Below are 23,690 nucleotides of genomic sequence, written 5' to 3'. Positions count from 1 at the left end.
GGCTTGAAGCTGGCTCTGATGCTCCTTGAGAGCTCTTCGGGTGAAGTTGCTGCTAATCATGCACCGTGAAGGAGATTGTCTTTCCCCCAACTAAGCCAAACAACTCACATGGGAATCTGAAGTGGGGAATACAGCAGGGCAAGAGGCACACCTCTTAAATCCTGGCCTCTTCCCCTTCGGATCCATCATAGGATCCATGAATCCACCCTAAGGTGTTGGAACTAATAAAGAAGAATAAAAGAAATAACTTCTATACATAAAATAAACAAAGCTAACATTTCTAACACTGATCCTAACCAACTAAAAATGCTAATACATGCACTGAGTGTTTTAAGAGGTTGGATAAGTCTGGTGAGGTTCCTGGTCCATCTGCTGCTAGGTAAGCCCCCTCCATCATCACTAAGAATTCCAAGACACAGGGGACACAATGCCTCACTGCTTTTTGATTTAGAACATAGTGACCTGACTGTCCATCTGAATCAGGACCACCTTTTGTGAAATCAGTTTTCTGAAAGTCTTTAGTGCATAGTGAACCTGACCCTAGGAACTGAATATCCACTATGTGGAGAAAGGCTGAATAAGAATGAAAAAGAAAACATCCCTCAAAATGGAGATCTGAGATGAAACAGAGGTGAATCTTTTTTATCTTTCTGGAAAGTGGAGTTACAATGCCATTGGATGTTTACTGTTTAGGAGAGGACATATGGAGATGTACAACAAACTGCTTTGTGATCTTTCTAAAGGAAAGGTCCTATGGGCCAAAGCTACAATCCATTTACCTGGCCTTTCCCTTAGTTCTAGGTAAAGAAGTTAATGGTGAGGGGTTGGAGTCCTTTCTAATTGGGGGCAAGATGTAAGGGCAGCCACAAAAACGCCTCCCATCCATTACTTCAGCTTCAGGGCTGCAATGGCAGTCAGGATCTGCTGTGCAGCCCTGACACAGTGGGATCACTGTGACCAATAGGTTCAGATAGCTGAAAACCAAGAGCCCTCCCAATGCCTTTTCCCCAAATTCTCTGGTCTGCAGGTCTGCTGTGGGGGCCACTGTGAAGCTATGGTCTCTATGCTTTGCTGCACCTATACAGGAGAACCGTGCTGAGTGCACAGCTCTCATTTGAGCCAGAAGATCTAGCCCTATAGATATGTAAGATGTGTTATTAGCAATTATTTCTTTCAACAACAGTTGTGGCTACGTTTCCAAATGTGTAGACAGACTTCTAGTTTTGGACTCCATCACCGGTGTGAACACTCTTCCCCCCCCAATTGTATTAATTATTTCTGGAATTTTGAAAACTCCATTTATTGTAGGTCACCTCAAGATCTACTCTTTTCTACTTTGAATAAATCCAACCCTGCTAATACTGTTACATAACTCAGAATGGAGACCTGGCACTATCTTAGTTGCCGTGTAAATACACTCTCCCTGGCAACAATATCCTTCAAGTGGCATGATGACATACAGAAACACTGCAGCGAGCTTAAAAATGACAGAAGGCAAGAAAGCTTACTATTCTGTGAATAAGAAAGTGTGCGTGAAAGAAAATTACTTACAAACTCTAAATCAGGGATAAAATTAGATGAATCTGTTTTAGAACTTAACTGAAAGTTCTCAAGCAGTCTCTAGTGCCAATGACATTGAGTGAAAATAGCATAAGTGTTAAAGGTCAGAATTAATTAACATGCACAGAATTGTTCTGGGAAATGCTTTTGAACAATAATTTACTTTAATAAACACCAAAAAATAACAAAGATTTAACTACATTTGACTGAAAAATAAGAATCTGATTAATCTAAAAGCTTAATATCCCAGCATTAAATAAAATCGATAATGGAGGTTCACTCCTCTTGTCATATGAGTTATTGATTTTAATTCGATCTCATTAAATATGCCATCACAGACCCAATTTTGCAACCAATGACTATTGTGTATCTTTTCGCCAATTTATAATCCCACTGACTTCAATGGGACTACGTGTGATAGTAAAGCTATGCACTGTAGCGAGTCTTTGCTGGATCCAGTCCACAGTTGTCGCAGTTTAGCACCTTTGCTGGAAATCTCATGATAAAGGATAAGGACTGAATGGGTATGGAGAATGGGGACTCAATTACCTTCTGACCCCTATAAGTGACCTAGCTAGGGCAGGGTTGTGGCGCATTTATGGAGAAGCTTACACTGCTGCTGTCCATGCGATACCTGGACTGCGGCTAAATAAAGGATTTAAGCTCTTAGTGCTGTCAGTCTAGAACTCTTCACAAGCATGATAGTCATTAAAAATGTACATAAAACACTACTTCTGCTTTAATAGATAATAAAAAAAAGATATTACCTTTGCAGCTTTAGCATTCCTAATAGTAATCAGCTGCTGAGCAATCACAGACAGAACTTCAATATCAATTCGGTTAAATTCATCGAAGCAGCACCATGCTCCAGACTGGGCTAAGCCACTAAAGAACCGTCCCATCATCTGAAACCATAGCATAGACATAGCTTAACACTGCACTGACAGTCTCAGGTTCTACAAAAGCTACGAAGCTAGTTAGTTCAGTTTTAGAGAAATGGGGAGGAAGACGACATCTCACTATGTGGAAGAAAGAAAAATCTGGCTTATTTGTACAGTGTACAGCAGCAGAGGGTCTGCCATTCTGATTGGAACATGCATCCAGAGCACTAAATGAGGCAGAGATCCAGGGAAAAAACAGCATGTTATCCTGTAATTAGAGATACATATGCACAAAGGGCAGAACAGAATGCTTATAATGAAAGCCCCAAAATGGTTCCAATCAACTTGTACGCAGTATTTTTATGCATACTTGCTTCTGATCAGCTTTATGTTGTAAAGCACGTCAAGATACTTTCTTCATGTTAGGCAATTTTGAACTGAAAAAAATAAAGAAGAGTTAAGGAGCAAAGAGAGGGAGAGAAAAGAAGTCCTGAAACAGGAGCTCTCAATCCTGAAAATAGGAGAGAAAAAGAAAATTGGGCCCTAGAAGTAGAAAGAAATGTGAAGGGAAAGCTGACATCAGAGAGAATTTGCATAGGATCTAGCCCCAGGAGAGTTATACACCCATGTGAAAGGAAAAGAAGAAACTTAAAAATTATTTTATTGCCATACATTGTATAATTAAAATGCTTTCTTAGAAAAAACTCTTTATTACAATTAATACAATGAAAAATGTCCATGTTCTCCAAAAAGATGTCACATGGTTTGTGAAATCCAAATCATCCCTGAACTCTATTCTACACTGTTTTCTTATAAAAATCAATAAAATCAAATCAGCTCATAATTTAAAAGTTAAATGCTGAACTAAAAAATTCCCAGTAAAAGTGTCAGATTCGCAGTCCCACTTCCATCCCTTTACACTGCTCAGTAGGCACAAGGGAACATGATCTGGCTACAGCTGAGAATTTCCCCAGCAGAAGAGAATTCCCAAGTGATGTAAAGCCAGTGGAGCTGGCTCCCACACCAACCTCGTCAACCCGGCAGAGGAGGCTTGTGAAAGGAGGCAGTGAGTGTGATAAGGCAAACAGGTAGAGAGGGGACGGAGTGGACTCCACTCCTTTATGGCAAGTGTCAGTTAATGAATGGTCCCTCAGGGAACCATAGGTAGCTATCATGTTAGAACAGGCTTGTGTCAGGGCCAGGATTGGGGTAGTTGATACCACCAGCCCCTATGAGCTGAGTGCATCTTGGCAAAAGAGAGAATTTGGCCCAAGATAAGATTTTTAAATGTAGTTCAAAATGGTAGGGAAATTGTTACTATGGACACAGCTTCCAAAATCCTGCTTTTTTAAATATCCAAAATGCTTGCATATGATGTTTTTCTTCCTGATGTAGAAGGGGAACCTATTTTATATTTATCTATATAACTCTAACTTCTTAAAAACATCCCTGCCTTCCTCACTCTTTCCTAATGCTAATTAAAGATTTTTTGTTAATTTTAACGTGTCAGCCATTTCTTTTTTTCTTTTCATCACCTTCCCTTCCCCTTTCTCATAGTGCAAAAAGCATATTCTGTGGTAGGGCAAAATTACAGTGCGCTTGCTATGGGGAGATTCTATAAAGGCTGGGCACATTGATCATATTTATAGAGTAGTTTAACCAAATAAAAGGAAGACTGGCCTTGTGGTGAAGGCACACAATTACAAACCAAGAGCCCTGGTTTCTACTCCCAGCTCTACCATGCACTTCCTATGTGACTGTAGACAAGTAACTTCACAGGGACAAATGCAGCATTCAGTTTTGTCTGTGCGACCCCATTGACTGCAGTGACATTGCTCATATTAATACATTTATTTTTCATACCTTGTAATCCAAACCGTCAGAGCAGTTAAACACAACACACTGGATGGCAAGTGCTTTGGCAAGGTCTTTCGTGGTCTCTGTTTTCCCAGTTCCAGCAGGTCCAGCAGGAGCTCCACCCAGGTCAAGCTGCAAAGCTCCCATAAGGCAAAGGTAGCACCGATCCTGATGAGATTCATACAGTAGAGTTACATACGGAAGAGTAGGCATTTGCCCCAGCTTCTGCTACTCTTCACTTTTTCTGATTTGTTTTAAACACTTCATAAGCCTGCTGACATATTTACAAATACTCAATGTATAAGGCAACAGCAAATGGTATAGAGCAGTTACTCACGTTTGTAAATTGCCATAGCCCCATGGAGCTATGACAATTTTCATCACCTGAAGATCTGCTCCAATATATTTAAATCAGCAAAAACTGAGCAGGATACATCCTTAAAGTGTAGATATTAGCATATAGAGGGCTAAATTCTGAAGTCCTCATTCTGGCAAAACTACCATTGCCCAATATTATTGCATTCCTTATGGCACATGAGCTTGATATTCAAAGACGATATTGATATTCAAAGATGCCAAATTGGATAGTTCACTGCACTCTAAAACTCACTTCAGGAATATTTGTGGACAGGCTTTGAATTTTCAGTGTAATAGAAAATGCCCAAAGCAGTGACCATGAGATGGTCGAGTTCAGGATCCTGACAAAAGGAAGAAAGGAGAACAGCAGGATACGGACCCTGGACTTCAGAAAAGCAGACTTTGACTCCCTCGGGGAGCTGATGGGCAGGATCCCTTGGAAGGCTAATATGAGGGGGAAAGGAATCCAAGAGAGCTGGCTGTATTTTAAAGAAACCTTGTTGAGGGCACAGGAACAAACCATCCCGATGTGCAGAAAGAATAGCAAATATGGTAGGCGTCCAGCTTGGCTTAACAAAGAAGTCTTTGGTGAACTTAAACACAAAAAAGAAGCTTACAAGAGGTGGAAGCTTGGTCAGATGACTAGGGAGGATTATAAAAATACTGCTCGAACATGCAGGAATGAAATCAGGAAGGCCAAAGCACAATTAGAGTTGCAGCTAGCAAGGGACGTGAAGGGGAACAAGAAGGGTTTCTACAGGTATGTTAGCAACAAGAGGAAGACAAGGGAAAGTGTGGGCCCCTTACAGAATGGGGGAGGCAACCTAGTGACAGAGGATGTGGAGAAAGCTGAGGTACTCAATGACTTTTTTGCCTCTGTCTTCACAGACAAGGTCAGCTCCCAGACTACTGCACTGGGCGGCACAGAATGGGAAGGAAGTGAAAATCCCGCAGTGTTGAAGGAACAGGTCCAAGACTGTTTAGAAAGATTGGACATACCCAAGTCCATGGGGCCAGATGCAGTGCACCTGAAGGTGCTGAGGGAGTTGGCTGATGTGACTTCAGAGCCATTGGCCATTATCTTTGAAAGCTTGTGGCAATTGGGGGAAGTCCCTGATGACTGGAAAAAAGCAAACATAGTGCCCATCTTCAAGAAAGGGAGGAAAGAGGATCCAGGGAACTACAGACTGGTCAGTCTCACCTCAATCCCTGGAAAAATCATGGAGCAGGTCCTCAAGGAATCCATTTTAAGGCACTTGGAAGAGAGGGAGGTGATCAGGAACAATCAACATGGATTCACCAAGGGCAAGTCATGCCTGACTAACCTGATTGATTACTGTGAAGAGGTGACTGGCTCTGTGGATGTGGGGAATGCGGTGGACGTGATATACCTTGACTTTAGCAAAGCTTTTGATATGGTCTCTCACAGTATTCTTATCAGCAAGTTAAAGAAGTATGGGTTGGATGAATGGACTATAAAATGGATAGAGAACTGGCTAGAGCATAGGGCTCAATGAGTAGTGATCAATGGCTCCGTATCTAGCTGACAGCCGGTCACAAGTGGAATGCCCCAGGGGTCAGTCCTGGGGCTGGTTTTGTTCAACATCTTCATTAATGATCTGGAGGATGGGGTAGATTGCACCCTCAGCAAGTTTGCGGATGACACTAAGCTGAGGGGAGTGGTAGATACCCTGGAAGGTAGGGATAGGATATAGAAGGACCTAAACAAGCTGTAGGATTGGGACAAAAGAAATCTAATGAGGTTCAACAAGGACAAGTGCAGAGTCCTGCACTTAGGAAGGAAGAATCCCATGCACAGCTACAGACTGGGGACCAACGAGCTAGGCAGCAGTTCTGCAGAAAAGGACCTGGGGGTAACAGTGGATAAGAAGCTGGATATGAGTCAGCAGTGTGCCCTGGTTGCCAAGAAGGCTAACAGCATATTGGGCTGCATTAGTAGGAGCATTGCCAGCAGATCGCGGGAAGTGATTATTCCCCTCTATTCGGCATTGGTGAGGCCGCATTTGGAGTATTGTGTCCCGTTTTGGGCCCCCCATTACAAAAAGGATGTGGAGAAGTTGGAGAGAGTCCAGTGGAGGGCAACAAAAATGATTAGGGGGCTGGAGCACAAGACTTATGAGGAGAGGCTGAAGGAACTAGGCTTGTTCAGTCTACAGAAGAGAAGAATGAGGGGGGATTTGATAGCAGCCTTTAACTACTGGAAAGGGGTTCCAGGGAGGATGGAGCTAGGCTGTTCTCAGTGGTGGCAGATGACAGAACAAGGAGCAATGGTCTCAAGTTGCAGTTGGGGAGGTCTAGGTTGGACATTAGGAAAAAGTTTTTCACTAGGAGGGTGGTGAAGCACTGGAATGGGTTACCTAGAGAGGTGGTGGAATCTCCATCTTTAGAGGTTTTTAATCTGAGGCTTGACAAAACCCTCGCTGGGATTATTTCGCTGAGGTTAGTCCTGCTTTGAGCAGGGGGTTGGACTAGATACCTTCTGAGCTCCCTTCCAATTCTATGATTCTATGTTGAATATTGGCTGGATTAAAACATCTTTTTATAGCTATAGATGAACATCTTGAGTCCTTTCACCAAAAGTGTAACTGATAATAGTAACAGGCTGTTATCTTCCAATGCACTTTATTTATTTTGCTGCAAAGAGATAACACTATGAAGGAGCATAAGTCTCTGCTTTGTACAGTGCTACAAGTCAACCCCATTCTAAAAGATTTCTAAATACCAACTACCTATCTACAGGTTATTCACTACTAATACTTCTAACACAACAAACCTCGGTCTAAATAATAATAAAGGGTATAAGTAAATACATACAGTCAGTGGGGTTATCACTAATCTCGGACATGCTCCCAGGTATTCGTAACCATAAGTATACTGGGATAAAGCCATCCTAGCAACACAGTTATCCAGATCAAGATCCCAATAATACCGTAGTTGTCTTTGCCATTCAAAACAGTCAACAGAGTCCACCTACATAGATAATACACAATGCATTTTTTTAATATTGTGATTCAAAAAACAGTTAACTTGGATATTTTTGTATAAAATGTTATTTTGAGGAAAAAAAAACAAAACCAATTGCTTTACCTTTTCTGCCACAAGTTCACTAACAATATCTCTTGCATGTACATCAATAGTTATCAACGCTGTTATAATATTTCTGTGTAATTTAGGAAGGACACCACGGACTAATCCAGCCAGTGCATTTAATCTCTATAAATGAATAAATAATGTATTAAAGTATTTTTTCACTGCACTGAAAATATCAGAACTTTAAAAATAAGTGGTCAGATCTTCAGCAGGTACAAACTAGCATAGCTCCAGGATATGTCTCTAACTAAGAAGTGAAAGTTTAAGAAATAAAATTGCACATTTCTACAGATATTGTGGTTATTTAGAATATAGTTGTTTTACATCTGAGGATCATTAAAATAAAGCTTGCATGCATTTTTTTCCATTTTGATTGCTTTCAAAAGGTTTGCAATACAGAAAAGAAAAATGCTTCATATAAACTTAGCAGCTCTAAAACCAACTGAAGTATAAAAAAATCATTCTAAGAAATAACAGAAAAATCATACAGACTGGTGATGTGGAAGCGGACTACCATATTTTCCAAATATCAGTGCCATTGGGGAGCCAAATATTATCAAACACCAACTTGAAAGTATGGGCACTGAGTATTTGGCCACTACACACTGAAACCTCTATCCACTCTGGCTAACCCCAGCCCCTAAAGGCCCTCCACAAAGCTCCTCAGAATCATACTATGAGCCCGACTCTTACATCCAATCATATGGCCAAAGGACCATTTTTGAGCAATGTTGGCAGAGATGGGCACTCACAATTCCCTCAAGGCCATCATTCCATAGAAGCTGGGTATAAATAGCCATTCCCTTACGCCATCCCTCAGTTTCTCTCTACCTCCAGCTGGGCTCCAAAGCAGAGCTAAGGATGAAGGGTCAGTGAGGCTCAATGGAGGAATTACAGTTGGAGAACAAGTTACTGTTCATAAGATTCTCCTTCATGATCTTGCTTCCGTAAAGCCCTGTTGCAGGACGTAAGTTAGGACTGACCTCCCTGAGGTGGTGGCCTGAGGAACCCTGTGAGTTTAACAATGTCTGAAGATCTGCATTTCTAAAACCAGCCTCTGTTTTTAATGTCATGTCAAGCAAACAGTGATTTGTGAAGATCAGAACAAATTTCCATGCAGCGCGCCTTACAGATTTCAGCTGAAGAAACTATCTGAATATTAGCCTTTAAGACTACTATTCCCTTGGTGGAGTAAGCTCTGGGTGGCTCAGGCACATGAAAATCAGCTTGTTCACACTTGACTGGATACATAGACTTAGTCACTTAGACTGGAGAATTATTACTTTCTTTTAAAAAATTAACTCAGAATTAATGTTCAAGCATGGCACACCAAAACATTAAATTCATTTGATGCCAACCCCACACCCCAAAAAAACTCACATCAAAATTTATTTTTTCAAAGTCAGACAAAGCTTGTAAGTGATCATGATCCTCTCCTTCTAAGCACTGAGTCAGATCACGGCACCACATGAGCTGAGAAACAGTCAGGACAACCTGTATAAAGGAAAAATAAAAATAGCATCGATACATCTTAGAGAAGTTGGGAAGCAGAGTAGGAAAACAGATACAATAACGATAGGGGTCATATATATAAGCAAGGCCATGATCCTGCAAGGATGCACGGGTTTAAATTGGACAATTTGTGGGCTTAAAACTAAGCATATGTTTAGATGTTTGCAGGATGAAGGCCAAAGTAAATGGGTAAGTGTGACATTCTGGGGTGCTATCCAGACTAGTAGAGGGCTGTCACCCCTGCTCCGGAATCTTGGGTGCCATACAATGCCTTGCTGAAATAGCTCCCTAGCAGACTACTCACAAACAGCCTTTCAGCATGCAAGCCATACTCTGAGTGTCTGTGTATAACTGCAGCCTGTCACCCACCCTTGGGTTACACCCTGGCTTTTGGTTATACTGCAAGGTGACCCCAAACACACTCCCAGTCCCGGATTTCCCCCCAGAAATATACGTCTTCTACTGTCCAGCCCTCTCCTGTACAGTCCAAATATATTAAGCCCATTATTCCTTTAAGAGAATGAACACACAACAGTTTATTACCTTAGAGTCACCCAGACACTTTAAATTAAACACACTGGATTAGATAAAATAATAAAACAAGCTTATTAACTACAAAGAGATCTTAAGTGAGTAGAAGTAAAGAGGCATAAAAATCAAAAATGGTTACAAGAAAAATAAAGATAAAACAATTTCTAGTGCCTAATTTAACAAACTATATTAGATTCAAGCAAAGTTTCTCACCACATGCTTCTAGCAGCATTACTGACCAAACTCATGAGGTCAGGACCCCTCCCACAAAATCTAACAGCTGTTTCCTTTGTCTTCTCAGGTGCAGAGAATGAGGTGGGTAGGGAGAGAGAAAGGAAGAGTTTGCCCCTCCTTTCTATGGTTTTCTATCCCTCTTTGAAAAGCATTTCCCCAGGAGACAGGCAGTCTGCTGGAGGAAGGATGTTCCCTACTGCGCTTTTTCACCTATGTGAGGTTTCTTTGTTTTCTCCCTTCCCCATTTCTGCTTGATGACTGTTTACTCCTTAAATTCAAATTAAGACAAGAAGACTTTCCTTTTTCAAGGCAGGTATGTTTGACCAGTTTGGTGCTACATGAGTCTCAACATGTATTTAACATCATACAGGGGAAACATAACTTTAAACGTAAAGCCGCTACACACATTTTATCACACTACTACTGATCACCAAGGTATGAGTTTTCAAATGATTCCTCATAAGGCACACCTGTACAAACATTATTGCAACAGCGAGTAGGGTATGATCACAGTCGGTAAGAAAGATTACACAAAAATTAGTGTGGCTTACCTGAGATGGGTGTCCAGCAACAACCCATTCCATTCTCACTCTGGTTTGATAATCAGCAATAGCTGCTTTAGTCAGGCGTCTAAGAGAAGAGAACATTGCTTCTTCTACTTTGCTAAGCCAGTCTTCTACATTTCCTCTGGCCTTAAGTCCTTTCCCTAAGCCAACCTAAAATCAATTGCTGTGTTAACCATGGAGGTAATATTTCCTCTGAGTTTATACATTCATACCTTGATGCTGTAGGTGTTTTTTAGGATCATTAATGGCACAACAAAAAAATGCTAGGCCTAATTCACAAGTGTATTACTCCATTTTTATGCCAGTGTAACACCACTAAAATCTGTGGAGCTATAGCCTTATAAACCTGGAGTAATCCAATGACGGATCCAGCCAATTCTGTATTTTATTCATATATAAAACAGTTGTGTCTAACTTTTTCCTTTCACATACTGTGTATACAGAAAATATATATTTACTGGAAACAGATTAAAAGAGTAATACAAAATATTTACTTACCCTCTCTCCCTCGGGTGACAACATTGCTAAAATATCATTAGTAAAAACCTTTTCTTGTTCTCCCTCAGATGGAGTCATCATGGCGAATTCTAGTTTAGCAATTGAATCAAAGCATTTTCTTAAATGAGGCTGAACTGCTTGAGGATTGCGAGTCTGGGCCAAGATTTCCAGGAGTTCATCGTTTGACAAAAAGTAAAATCTGTTTGATAAACAAAAGAACTTTAGCTGCAAAATATTTTACAGAAAAATAAAACACTCTCATATTAGCTAAAAATAATACAATTTGGAAGCAGTTTATGGTACAATTAAATATTCTTGCCTTTGGTATTAGTAGCATACAGTGTAACATTAAATCAAATGTATTCCCTCTAGTGATGTCAATCAGCAGATTGCACAGATTGTTTGCAATGACTTTTTACTAACCTGGGGAAGATAACTCGCTTGGACTCCAAATAAGCCTCTAAGCATTTTTGAATTTGATCAAGTAGCCCATTGTTATTCTGAAAAGTCTCTAAGAGGCCTATTAAGAGAAAAAAGATTACTTGAGTAAAGTGTGCAGTGAGAATAAAAAACAAAAGAGAACTATCATGATTTAAAATGCATGGAAAAACTCCATTTTGTATTAGTTATAGTTGAAACCCTTTTACCAGATAAAACTAAATATTGTTATGCATTAACAACTTCAGTGCGCATTTTAGGGCTTGCAAAGAATTCACCTCTGAAAACAGGGCACATATTCAATTATTGCTTCACCCACTGAAGTCTTCTTTAATTTAATGCTACAGGGACAAAATTTCTATCCCTCACATGATGCCTGGGTAAACGAACAGAGGATCCTGCCCCATGGTTGGAGGTGGAAGAACTCAACCTTCAGAACACAGTCAGGACACTGGACACACACAGCTGCTACTCCAACCTTTCGGCTGTAATAGTGGCTATGAGCTGCCCATGCACAGGAACATGTCATTTTGTGGCTCCAGTGTGCCTTGGACCCTCTAACCCTCTGTGCCACTCTAGAAAAAGCCAAGCTAGAGCAGTACTCAGTGGTGAATAGGAGATGTCCCCTGACAGCAGAATGGATGCCTTGTGCATAAATCCAGCAAATGTCCATTTGTTTTTTTAAAAATACAGTGAGCCCACTATACATCCTATAAACTATGAAGGAATTTCAATGGACAGAAAGTGATTCAAACCACCAAGGAAGTCTAAAAACCAGTAAAAATGTCCTAACATTCTGCAGACAAAAGTGGAATCTGCAGGAATGCCGATGCAGAAAGCTGAATGTTTTCACCGTTTGCAAAATGTACTGTAATCCAAAATGAAGTTTCCTACCCTGGCAAATGAAAGAGTTAGTGTACAATGCCACTTAGTGCCTTAATGGTTAATATGGAAAACATCGGGTTCTGATTTTCCATTGTCCTACACCTTCTGAAGTCATTGACACCAGTTCAAAGTGAGTTTTAAATAGTACGTAGTCAGGATGGTAACATTTCCACCCACTGTGCACTTCACTCCTGCATTTACAGGATCAAGCCCTTATGGAAGAGTTGACAAGTTAGGTTAGTGAAGTAGGAGGCAGATGGAAAGGTGCGTGTAATAGGGGGCTTGTGAAAGGGATCACCTGGTTCCCCTATAAAGCTGAGGGTAGGATGCTCCAGGAGATCAGAGGATGCTGGGAGTGAGTAGGCTTCAACAGAAGGACTTGGGACTGTCAGTGTATCTACAGTTAAAATGCTACAGTAGCACAACTGCTGTAGCACTTCACATCGGAGTAGACAATCCATCTCTCCAAGTGGCAGTAACTAGGTCTACAGAAGACAGCTCTATTTACACCAGGGGTTAGGTCAGCTTACCTATTGCACTCCTGGGTGTGGATTTTTCACACCCCTGAGCAAAGTAGTTAAACCAACTTAATTTTCTAGTGTAGACTATGCCTGACAGTACAGGCAGGAAAGGCCACAGAGGACCCTGATAAGAGAGTAAATGCATGGACTTGAGGCAATTTTATTTTAACTGTTTTATGGATAAAACCAGACTCCCAAGAGGGTAGTATTGGATGGAAAGAGTATTGGATGGAAAGTGGCCTGCCAAGGCAGAGATGAGCTGCATAGAACAGACTTGGGAGAGGAGAGAAGCTCCGGACTGATTTTTGCTTTATATCAATAAACTAGATTTGAATGCAGACGCATTATTGGACAAAAAAGCTTGTATAGAGTTTATTTAAGGAGCTCCCTGAAAGGGGAAACTGAGGCAAGGGGCTGTGTGCAGGGTTTCCTTGAGGCCACCAGGGGGTTGTGGGGAGGTGAAAGGCCATTTGATGACAGTAAGGAAAACTTATTGACAGAAAGACACAAAATATAGGGGAATAGACAGGGAACATAACATAGAGAAAGAAGGAGAGAGAAAAAAAAGGAGACAGGATACTGAAATCAGTCCTGGAAGATATACACTATGAGTGGGAAGAAAAGAGAAAGCAGAATGAAATTAGGAAGAGAGAGACTGTATAATGAGACTCAATGAGGTATAGCAAGTTACAGCTTGAATATATATTAAAAAGAAAGTTGATTGACAACATATTGCAATTAAATATAGTACATGGTAAACAGGACACAGTTGTCTCATTCCTTTACGCAGCAGGGGGAATGGCGTTGGGGTGGAGCAGCACAGGTATTTTTCATCCTACTAACAGACATAGTTGTCAGGCTAGGAAGTGCTAAGTAAGGATTAACATCACCTACAGTGGCTTATACATTGATTGGGATAATACACCGTTATTTTATACCAGGCTGAGTAGCAGCACGAAGAGCATTTGGCAGACGATTAACTTTTCTCATTATTTCTTTCCAGGACTTATCCACCTGTAAGAACATCTTTGCCTCTCCAGGAAGCTGCCTCTGAATATCAGGAGCACTAAAAATACTTTCCAAGTAAAGCCAGTTTCTCTGACATGTCAACCACTCTTCCTAGAAAAAAAAGAAAAATTGAGCAATTAGTCCCAATCTTTACAAAGGAGAATTTTTGAAATACAGTCTGCATTTTCAAATTAGGAAGCAGAAGAAAAACCTACTGATATTGAACATGAATCCCCTCCATAGCATTTCAGATATCCACCTTCCGATTGTCAAAAATACAACATTCATGATGCAATTTTAGCCCTTTGGCTCTACACTTGTTGAGACAGTGTGCATTTTAACCCCACTCTCAACAGATCTCCTAGGATAATTTTCTATATGCTAAATTGTATGGTTATACAGAATGTACATTTCCAATACACTCACCAAGAAAACTCTATTTGATAACATTCTAGGCTGCTTTGAAAAATCTGGCAAATTTTCTTGGACATTTGTCAGATTCTCTCTTAAATTGTGATTTTTTTTAAAAAAAGGGGGAAATAAAGGATAAAATATATGCTGCTTGAGGAGAACCTTAATTTTATTATATTTGACAGGCTGTAAGAGACTGATGTGGCCACCAGCAAAGAAAGGATTAACTCCAGGTCTGCTGTCTTGTTCCCTTGCATGAACTCAAGGGAAGATTAACCATTAACAAGGGTGCTAGATTTTGCAGGCCAATCAGATTCTCCAGCAGCAGAAAGATGTCAGATTCCGAATTGGTATCTACACAAGGCTTTTTTGCCCAAAGCTTCCTACTGTTGCCACCACTCTGGCAGCTCCACTGGAGGTAGCAACATTGGAAGCACTAGTGCCAGCAGAGCTCCAGCTGCCAGCATTTTAACTACCATGCCCCCTAATCCTGCTCAGAGTAGGGCTACATAGCACTGGCACCTATTGGTGCCTTGTCTACACGGCTGCTGCTATCATTGCAATGATGGTAGCAATAGTGAAAAATGAGAGAGAAATAAGCCTCAGCTTCATTGTTACCCTGTGCCTCTGCATTAGCTACACTGGCCTCTGGAGATGTGTTTACACTGCAGTTAGACACCTGTGGCTGGCCCCTGCCCATTGACGGGCTCATGGACTCGGTGGCTAATGGGCTGTTTAACTGCAGTGTAGACATTCAGGTTCATGCTGCACCCCGAGCTCTGGGACCCTGCCATCTTGGCAGTACATGAGCATGGTTAGGACCTCGTTTCCTTCTGTTGCAGAAAGCCCCCTGCTCTGACCAGTGCTATGTGAGCCTCTGCCAGTGCCATGTCTGCAGAGGAAGAAAGCTAGCCTATGCTGCTACTCTTTCTAATTTTACTGTTTTAAAATCATGCATTCCCAATTTCCTTAGGTTTAATATTTTGAATAATTTCCCAATCATTTATGCTACATGCATTTCAATCTAGGTCAACATGTTTCAAGTATTATTGAAACCGACAGGGCCTTGTATGCTGAATCCCCAATTGATCATCTGCAGAACCCTTCCTCTGCCCCATGACATTAGCCCTGTCCATCCCACAGCTGCTGAATTAGCACACTATTCTTCCTCAGTTACATGCATCCAACCAAGAATAACGCCCAGCTATCACACCTTCTGGCAAGAAGTGTCCCATGTCAAGGATTCAGAGCTGACCTTGTCATCCCCACTCCAGCAAGGCACCAGCTACCCCATTTCACAAGATGGTTGGACCTTGCTTCCCACAGGCTGCCAGACCCACCCACCAACCACATCAAGACCTGGAGAGATCTGATACCAACACTACTGAATGCTCTTACTATGCACCCTGGCTGCAAGCAGAGAGAAGCCAACACACACTTCCCATTTGCAAAAGCCATTCACTTGCCAGTTAGATAGCATTCCCAGAGTGAAAGTTTAACAAATATAAGCTCATTATTTGAACTGTGTAAGTCACTGATGCATTTTGAATGATGACTTTCCCAACAAATGTAAGATGAATGGGGCCTTTGTGACATCACTTTGTAAAATTAGGTTAAAAAAAATCTCCTTTCAGCAATTTAAATATATTCAGTATTTTAAAATAAACCAGAACTCCACCACTTACCTTGAGTCCTAAATAAAGGGCAAAGTCCTAAGAAGCTGTTTTGTTGTTTGCTACTCACCAGTGTTTGACTAAATAAGGATAGCTGCTTTTGCCATTCATCAACACGTGCTTTGAGAGGGCCCACATATCGTGAGGAGGCTATAGTTGATACATTAATAGTGCTGTCATCAAGAAGAACCTTAAAGAAGTAGGCAGTCTTTCAGTTACTGTCAAAGGGCATGATTCTCCACTAGCAATGATCATAATAAAAGGATGAAGGTATGTTATTTTCAATACAAATGGGTTATTGCCTGAAGTTTTAGCTGAATCGAACTTTGGCTGAATTATGTTTAGGGCAATGTATTCATTTCACAATATATTTTCTAAATCACAGAAATTAGACCCTGATCCTGCAAATGACTCTGCACAGATAGACCCAAGCACCTGCAAAAAGGCTATGCTGCATGAATACAAGTGCAGGAGAGGGGCTCTAGGTAACTTTTACACAGTTATCCAACTGATATTCCTTCTTCTAGTTCTAATATCTGATATTAACCAAAGTAGCTACAATTTATTTAGATAAATACATATTGTAACAGACACTGCAACTGTTAACTTTGCAGAACTGAATATTAATGAAAAACCACAAACTCTCTTGAAAAAAGATTTTGCTATCAAATGGATAAGCAAAAAGAATGTGAATTTATATTTTGTTTATACATTTTTAGAAATAATATAAAATGTTCCATCAACATAGACGACTACCAGATCATTGCCAGATTTTTATAAATGTAATCTGCTACTGCTAGTTTCATTTGAATTTTTGCTAGTTGCATCTGAACTTTTCTCAGGTGCCTATTAAGTACAAGGAGTTACTTACCTGAATGTCATCCGTACCACCAAGGATAAAAACATCTTTAGAATCACGATGAGGGAGAACAATGAATTCAGTTGTTTTCCAAGAATCCTCCACCTCATTGAGAAAATTATAAACCTTGTAAATCTACTTACAGTGCTAAAATATTTAGGTTTTACAAATTAAATGAAATGTAGACAGTCTAATTCCAACAAACAACAAACTGCCCTTTCACCTAAACAGACACTGTCAAATGATGGTTTTGCTTTAGGGTGTTTGTTATCTCTTCTTACAGATTTTTACTGTATTCTTCCGATGACTGTCCTTTTCCATTTAACAAGCATCAACCTTTTTCTTCTTGTTTTGCATAAACCTATAATAAACAGGGCTTGGTTTTTGTCTGCTTACACTAAAGTCATCTCACACGGAGTCTTTTCAAGCTAAAACATGATGTTAGCACAGACTTGCTCACATTAGGGGGTACTTGCTACTGTAGAGGCAGCCGAAAAGTCACAGAACATTCTGTGGGCCCAACATTCTCTGCCAAGGAGCGTTTTGTGGGCAGTGTACCTGCAGCATCAGTCTCTGCCTTTGTAAGCCCCCTGGAATATGCTCCTTAGAAGGGCAGAGGTCTATTAAGACAAACTGTATTTCTGCTTTATAGTTCACTCAAATATAAAAATTCTACTTACCGTTAATGTGGCACTTATATACTGTGAACTGTAATTGAGAAACACATTATTTCTTAATCATCCATAAAAAGGTCAAGATTTTCAGCACGTTGTCAAAAACAAAGACAAAATACTTGTTTGTAAAAGTTACCTTTTTGAGAATGGTCTCTAAGGAAGCTTCTCCGGAAGCTTGCCCAGAAACATCCTGAATTTCTTGAGCAAAGTCAAAAGCACTGAGCTCAACAAGTCTAGCCAAAGATAATGGGTATTCCACATCCACCAGTGGTGCATTAACTATTTGCTCCAAAACTGTCCAGTGTCTGGGTTTCAAAAAGGGATTTCTTAAGTCTGTGATAACTGGAATCTGGAAAAGTTAAACAAACAATATATTTATTTTTCATTCAAGTGTTTTACAAACCTAGACCTCCCTCAAAGCACCATCATTTAAATAGAACTTGTAAAAGAGTTTTGTTCAAATTTTTTATTTAATTATTTTTAGGAAAAAATTACCTTCCCTCCCACTGTTTCTTTTTGTTTGAAATTTTTGGCAAAACAAAATCTTTTGGTTTTCAAAAACTGAAAAGTTCAGTTTTTGTTCCCCCCACTATCCCCTGGCCTTTGGAAGACTTATATAAAATGAAGAAATCTTTGATACTTATTTAAAAATAAGTAATATAATTTAATTTAATTTAATGTTTTTCTAAAAGGCTTTTTGGAAAGCTAATTTCAAGTTGTTATTTTACCTTTTCTCTCATCTTCTCCACATTCCCTTTGAGTCGTGGCACTATATTATTGGGTGGCAAACCTTTTTCCAACTGATTCACAAATTTGGCATACTTGGAAACCTGAGAATTCAGGTGTTCTGGATCCAGGCTATCAAACTTACACTGTGGAAATCAAACATAGAAAACATGCTAATTAATGGACACTTTCACTTTGAATAGAATCTTACTCTACAAAGAAATCACTGAAATCAGTGGAGCAACTCATACAGTAAAGGTACTTCTCAACATGAGTAAAGGTAACAAAATCTGTCAAATCGTGCATACAATAATTATGGTATATGATCCTGCAATCCTCGGGCACTCAATGCTTCCAGTTTGTATGCCGCAATTATCAGTCATTTATAGAAAATGAATTAAGCATTTTTTCATAGTTTCAAAAGGCAGTATATTCTAAAGCAAAGCACTATTATATACACCTAATTGATTAAACACAGGTTAAATAAAATTACATACCTGCAATTTTTATTCTCAGACAGTTCAGTAAGGTACTACAATAGAACACTAATGATAGGGAGACACAGTGTGAACTGCTGAATTTTGCAAATTATTAAGAAAAGGCTATACTGTGGTTTCATAATAGGCAAAGCTGACACTTTTGCCACAACATATGGAATGATCATATTCTTTCTTAAACAACTGGACAACAATAAACTACAGCAGTGTTTCTCAATTGGGGTTCCGCGGAACCCTGGGGTTCCGCAGGAACACTGTTGGGGTTCCGCGAGCAGCTGTTCTCCACGCCGCCGAGAGCAGCTGTTCTCCGCGCCGCTGAAAAAGGGAAGATGTCCCGGATTTTTCGGTGGAGGGTATCGAGTGTAAGTGTAAACAATACTGTTAAGAGTTTGGGGGGGTCCCCAATTATTTATCGAGTTCAAAAGGGTTCCGTGGCCAAATTTAATTGAGTAACACTGAACTACAGACACAAACAGGTTTCCACACAACTCAAGCCCCAGCACTGTCTGCCTTGTTTTCACAAGGGAGCAAACTGTGTCTAAATCTCTATAGAGCACACAGAGACATCAAGAGGGTAATTAATATACTGCAAGTAAATACCATGACAAAAGGTAGGGTGAGATGTACCATAGCCTTAGTAACTGCATATATCCATAGTGACACAGAAAGGTCAAGTAGCCTTGATAAAACAAACTTTTGTTCTAAATGGTTAGAATAAAACTTACTTATCTACAAAATTCCTGCTTATTCAGGCTTTACAATTTGCTTCACAATACTCACAAGAGACTATAGAGCAATCCAAAAAGCATAACCCCTGGAAGAACTTACAAAAAGATTAGCTATATAGTAATTTTATATATGTGATGCAAAAATCTATAATACCATTTTGGAAAAATTAAAAAAACCTATTTTTCTACCTATTATAAACTAGAATTTTATACTATAAACTGTATTAGACCTCATATTTATACTTGGTCATTTAGGAATCAGAGCCTTTAATTTACCTCCATCCATTCTGTTTGGAGTATTTCCCATTCAGAACAAGAATCCCAAAGCAGCTGTTTGAGTTTCAGTTCTGCACTAACTTCTTCCAAAGCATCAAATTTAGAAACTTCCACCTTTAAAGAGAAATATAAAAAGTCATTTTCTAACACAAAAGATTATAAAACCATCTACTACATATTTTTTAAAATACCCACTTCACATTTGCCAAATTCTACAGTTAATATTGGGGAGGGAGTGGGGATATCAATCAATCATGTTCCTTTAGAAGCAAATAATCTGTTTTAAACCACAGTTCTTTTTAAATACTTTTGTGCAAAAAATACAGAATTATTGTGAACTCCATTCAGTTGTCTTGACTCCTTTTATCTACAGCAGCCAGTAAATACTGTAGTCTCCTGAATAATTTTTAGTCATTTCTGTGAAAAAACTGCATTAAAGCAGCTCTCTCCATCTGTGCTGAATATTCATCACTAAACACAGATATGCTTTAGGCAGCTGGAAAAGCTCTATACCCAGCCCTGAGAAGTATCAGTGACTTCCCTTTAACTACAGGTAGAGGAGCTCCCTCAGTATAACAGATTGCAATAATTCTACTTACCACCCCTGACCAAAGCAAATTTATTTTAACTTAACTGCCCAGGTTTTCAGACAGTATTGTGGCCACCTAAACGTTATTAGGACCCAGGTACTACCCAAAGATGGCATTAAGTTAGTAGCCTGCAAACTACCATCTTCCATCTGTTCTTTCTAACTGTACTGACATGCTGGTGGTATTTTCCCTACTGACGCAGCTGTACATAAGTATTCACTTTAAGCACATTTCCTACTTCATGGAAAATGCAGCCTCCTCCAATATAGTTCTCAGAAGTTATGACATACAGTTGTGTAACCAACAGTGCTTTTAACTACTGGAAGCGGAACATTTTGAAAGAACTCTCAGTAGTTGTACTGCCAGATATTGTACTGACTGAAGTTACAAGCTCCAGTGGCTATTCCAACAAAGCTGGTACCCTCTAAAAGGCAAGCAAGTTGTAAGGTGACTGCTTATAGAGCTTACAAACTACCTATCATCAGCATTCCATTTATAGCCACACAAATATTCAGGCTTGCTGGTAAAGCCCTCATACAACATATGGTTCACAGACACTACAAATGAAGTCAGTTTTGTCAGGTTTGTTTCTTTAAATGTGGCTCTTGCAAGGGTTAAACCCCAGAAGAGCCGTGGTTTTCAAGCCTACAAGGAATCCCAAAGCCAAAGGATTCACAGAGTCTAAAAAGGAAAAGACCTATTGAAATACTTATTCCAGCTCCCGGCCAATGAAGGATTGCTCCCTATTGCACATTTACATGTGCAGTTTTTCCTAGTTGAACAGGCCAATGAGGGAGTCCAGGTAGCTGACACAGGCTGTTCCATGATATTCACTGAAAGTTCTAATCAGTCAGGGTACAGGCTACTTCCTCAGTACACTAGCTTCTTCAGTGCAGACACATCAAAGAAGGGATAATGTGTGGACATATGGATTCACACATGGGCTTGTTTGATTGGGAAACAATACACAAGTAAACGGGCAATGGGACATGGGCCTACATGGGCCTTATCCGAAGTGAGCCACAAACTATCCCCAGACCTTTATCTGGGTCTTAGGTAGTCTCTTGAACTGCTCAACACATAGCTGATGGAGATTGTAATTTTCATAAAGCCGCTTTAAAATGTGTTGCTTACAAAGACTGGTTTAATTAGGACATCACACAATTTTTCAAAGGAGCCTCAATCCTGCCTTTGCCTGTGCGTGAGCAGGTTTGGGCAAGAAATACCTATTTCCAAAAAGACACTAGCCAGGGAATTGGCTTTACAAAGTTCTGCTATTCAGAAACATTTGTTTGTTTAACATTACAGAAAATACAGCTCAATTCAGGCTTCAGAAAAGTACAGCAAAGAGCTGGGGAAAAATTACCTTAAAGTTCTTCTGGTAGGATTTATATTGGAATGCACGTTTCTGTAGTTCATCTAGAATGGTTTGCAAGTCTGCTAGAGTTTCTTTTACTTTGGCTTGGTCAGCTGCAATATCCAATATCTGTGGGTCCTGTTTAGCAAAAACAACTTTTTGTTAGTTGTTAAATTTAGCTTTTAGTACAGGTTGAGATAAACATCCCATATTTCAGGCTAATGGAAAGAAGTTAAACTCAGTGACAAATAAGGCCAATGTTTCAATATTCAAATGTATAGCATAATGTACGTACGATGAGATTTAATCTCCGTTAAATGACTAATGTAAATAGGTATGGAAAAGTTATCAAGTCTCAATGATTCCAGATCAAATTTCTTTGCTTTGTAAGTTAAAAAATATATTTTTCTTCTATCATCTTCCATTTGTCATGATTTGGTGAAGGTTAGCTCCCTAATTGAACAGGTTGCCACGGAGAGAGATACACATTAAGGGGATCTTTCCAGGACTGACTGCTTATGGCAACATCTGTGACGAAAACCTGCAGTCAGGCCAGTTCTAGTCCCTTTTGTATTCATAATGCTTACTTTTAAAAATGTGTAAATTTCAAAATATGTCTGAGCAGTACGGATCAAATTTTGCCCCTCTAACCACAGCACCCTTGTTACAGTGGAACTGGTGTGGTTCCCCTGCCAGTGGTAGGAAAGTCAGGATTTTGGGACTTCACAAAGGGTCCACAGCCCCTGAGAATGCACAGAGCCCCGCTTCATGGTGACTTACTATACCCTGATGCTCAGGGGGCTTTAGGGTGAGGGCAGGAAGGTGAAGACACAAAAGCCAAGCAGATGAACCCTGTCACATGCAGAGGCGGTTGAGTAGGGGGGAGATTGCTGAAACTCTGAGACAAGTTGAGGAGGAAGGATTCCATCCCTCCAGTCCCTGAGAGACCCACTTTGCTAAGATTAGCTCCTCTGCTTAGGTGAGATGATAGGATTTGATCCTATATGTTTAGATCCATAAGGCCCAAATCCTGCCCTCAAAAATACAGTGCAACCCTTTAACTCACACGGCATAATTTAAAATGTGAGCATTTGCATCGACTTAAATATCAAACCTTAATTCACATTGTTGAATAGACTATAGATAACTTCATAGTCCTTATTACTGCTCAGCTGTCTAGTTTTAATAAAACACAATTGCAGGAATTATATACAATACAAAAAAAGAATGTAAACTGCTCTTTGCAAACCTGGGCTAGCTGTTTCACTTCTTTCACTTCATCATTTAGCTCTACAACATCTTGGTCTAAATGTTGACAAAATTTGGTAATGCTGGAATCTCTTTCACCCACTGACTTGTCAATTGCATTGCGAACCGCAACAATGGATGGTTTCAGAGTTGCAAAAAGAGCAAAATCTTCAGGCGGTGCAGGTACTTGGTACTGTTCAATAAGCTGATACATCTGAGTTACCACATTCCCTTCTTCTTCAAGGCTTTCAATCTACAAAAATAGTAATATTTCAACTATTGTGAACCAACCAAGTTTTCTTAAATAATCCTTACCGTTATTTAATCTTAGTTACATTGTTGACAATACCAAAATATGGCTATTATAAAATAATTATTAATATGGGGAAGAAAATAAGACCCTGCGAAAGATTTTTTTTAATCACATAAAAAGATAAACAGGTTAATCTTGTCTCAGATTTTTTAGTTTCTTATCTCACTACTATTAGAAAAGAGAGTATGTCCAGACTGCTGGAAGAGAGAGAGAAATGATTGATTGGACTTGTGGCATCTTCTTCAATGTATACTCCCTTAGCATACAGTATATTATATTATCATTTTATTCCATTATAGAACGTTAGGCAGTGGCACATACAGGTACTTTCTCAATTTGCTTTATTTTGCTGGTTGCAAGTAAGCCTATTTCTGGATGT

At 39.8% G+C, this 23,690-nt stretch overlaps 1 protein-coding gene across 1 annotated transcript in view; it reads right to left on the bottom strand.

The window, feature by feature from the left end:
* Positions 1-23,690, bottom strand: part of DNAH6 (dynein axonemal heavy chain 6) — a 162,974-nt gene that overhangs the window by 114,671 nt on the left and 24,613 nt on the right. The window contains exons 15-30 of the mRNA XM_067553417.1: positions 23,000-23,251; positions 21,760-21,888; positions 19,804-19,917; positions 18,305-18,448; positions 17,713-17,925; positions 16,915-17,007; positions 16,114-16,233; positions 13,890-14,070; positions 11,531-11,627; positions 11,108-11,306; positions 10,595-10,759; positions 9,147-9,260; positions 7,764-7,889; positions 7,491-7,646; positions 4,305-4,466; positions 2,328-2,465 (exon numbers count right to left, since the gene is read on the bottom strand). Coding sequence (XP_067409518.1) covers positions 2,328-2,465; positions 4,305-4,466; positions 7,491-7,646; positions 7,764-7,889; positions 9,147-9,260; positions 10,595-10,759; positions 11,108-11,306; positions 11,531-11,627; positions 13,890-14,070; positions 16,114-16,233; positions 16,915-17,007; positions 17,713-17,925; positions 18,305-18,448; positions 19,804-19,917; positions 21,760-21,888; positions 23,000-23,251 — 2,403 coding nt within the window. The remainder of the gene's footprint in view (positions 1-2,327; positions 2,466-4,304; positions 4,467-7,490; positions 7,647-7,763; positions 7,890-9,146; positions 9,261-10,594; positions 10,760-11,107; positions 11,307-11,530; positions 11,628-13,889; positions 14,071-16,113; positions 16,234-16,914; positions 17,008-17,712; positions 17,926-18,304; positions 18,449-19,803; positions 19,918-21,759; positions 21,889-22,999; positions 23,252-23,690) is intronic.

Source organism: Emydura macquarii, unplaced genomic scaffold, assembly GCF_026122565.2.
Source record: "Emydura macquarii macquarii isolate MOO-44397 ecotype Brisbane River unplaced genomic scaffold, CSIRO-AGI_Emac_v2 contig_1451, whole genome shotgun sequence".
NCBI lineage: Eukaryota > Metazoa > Chordata > Testudines > Chelidae > Emydura > Emydura macquarii.
The sequence above is the reverse complement of the archived record's forward strand: the minus strand, read 5'-3'. Positions and strand labels throughout refer to the sequence as shown.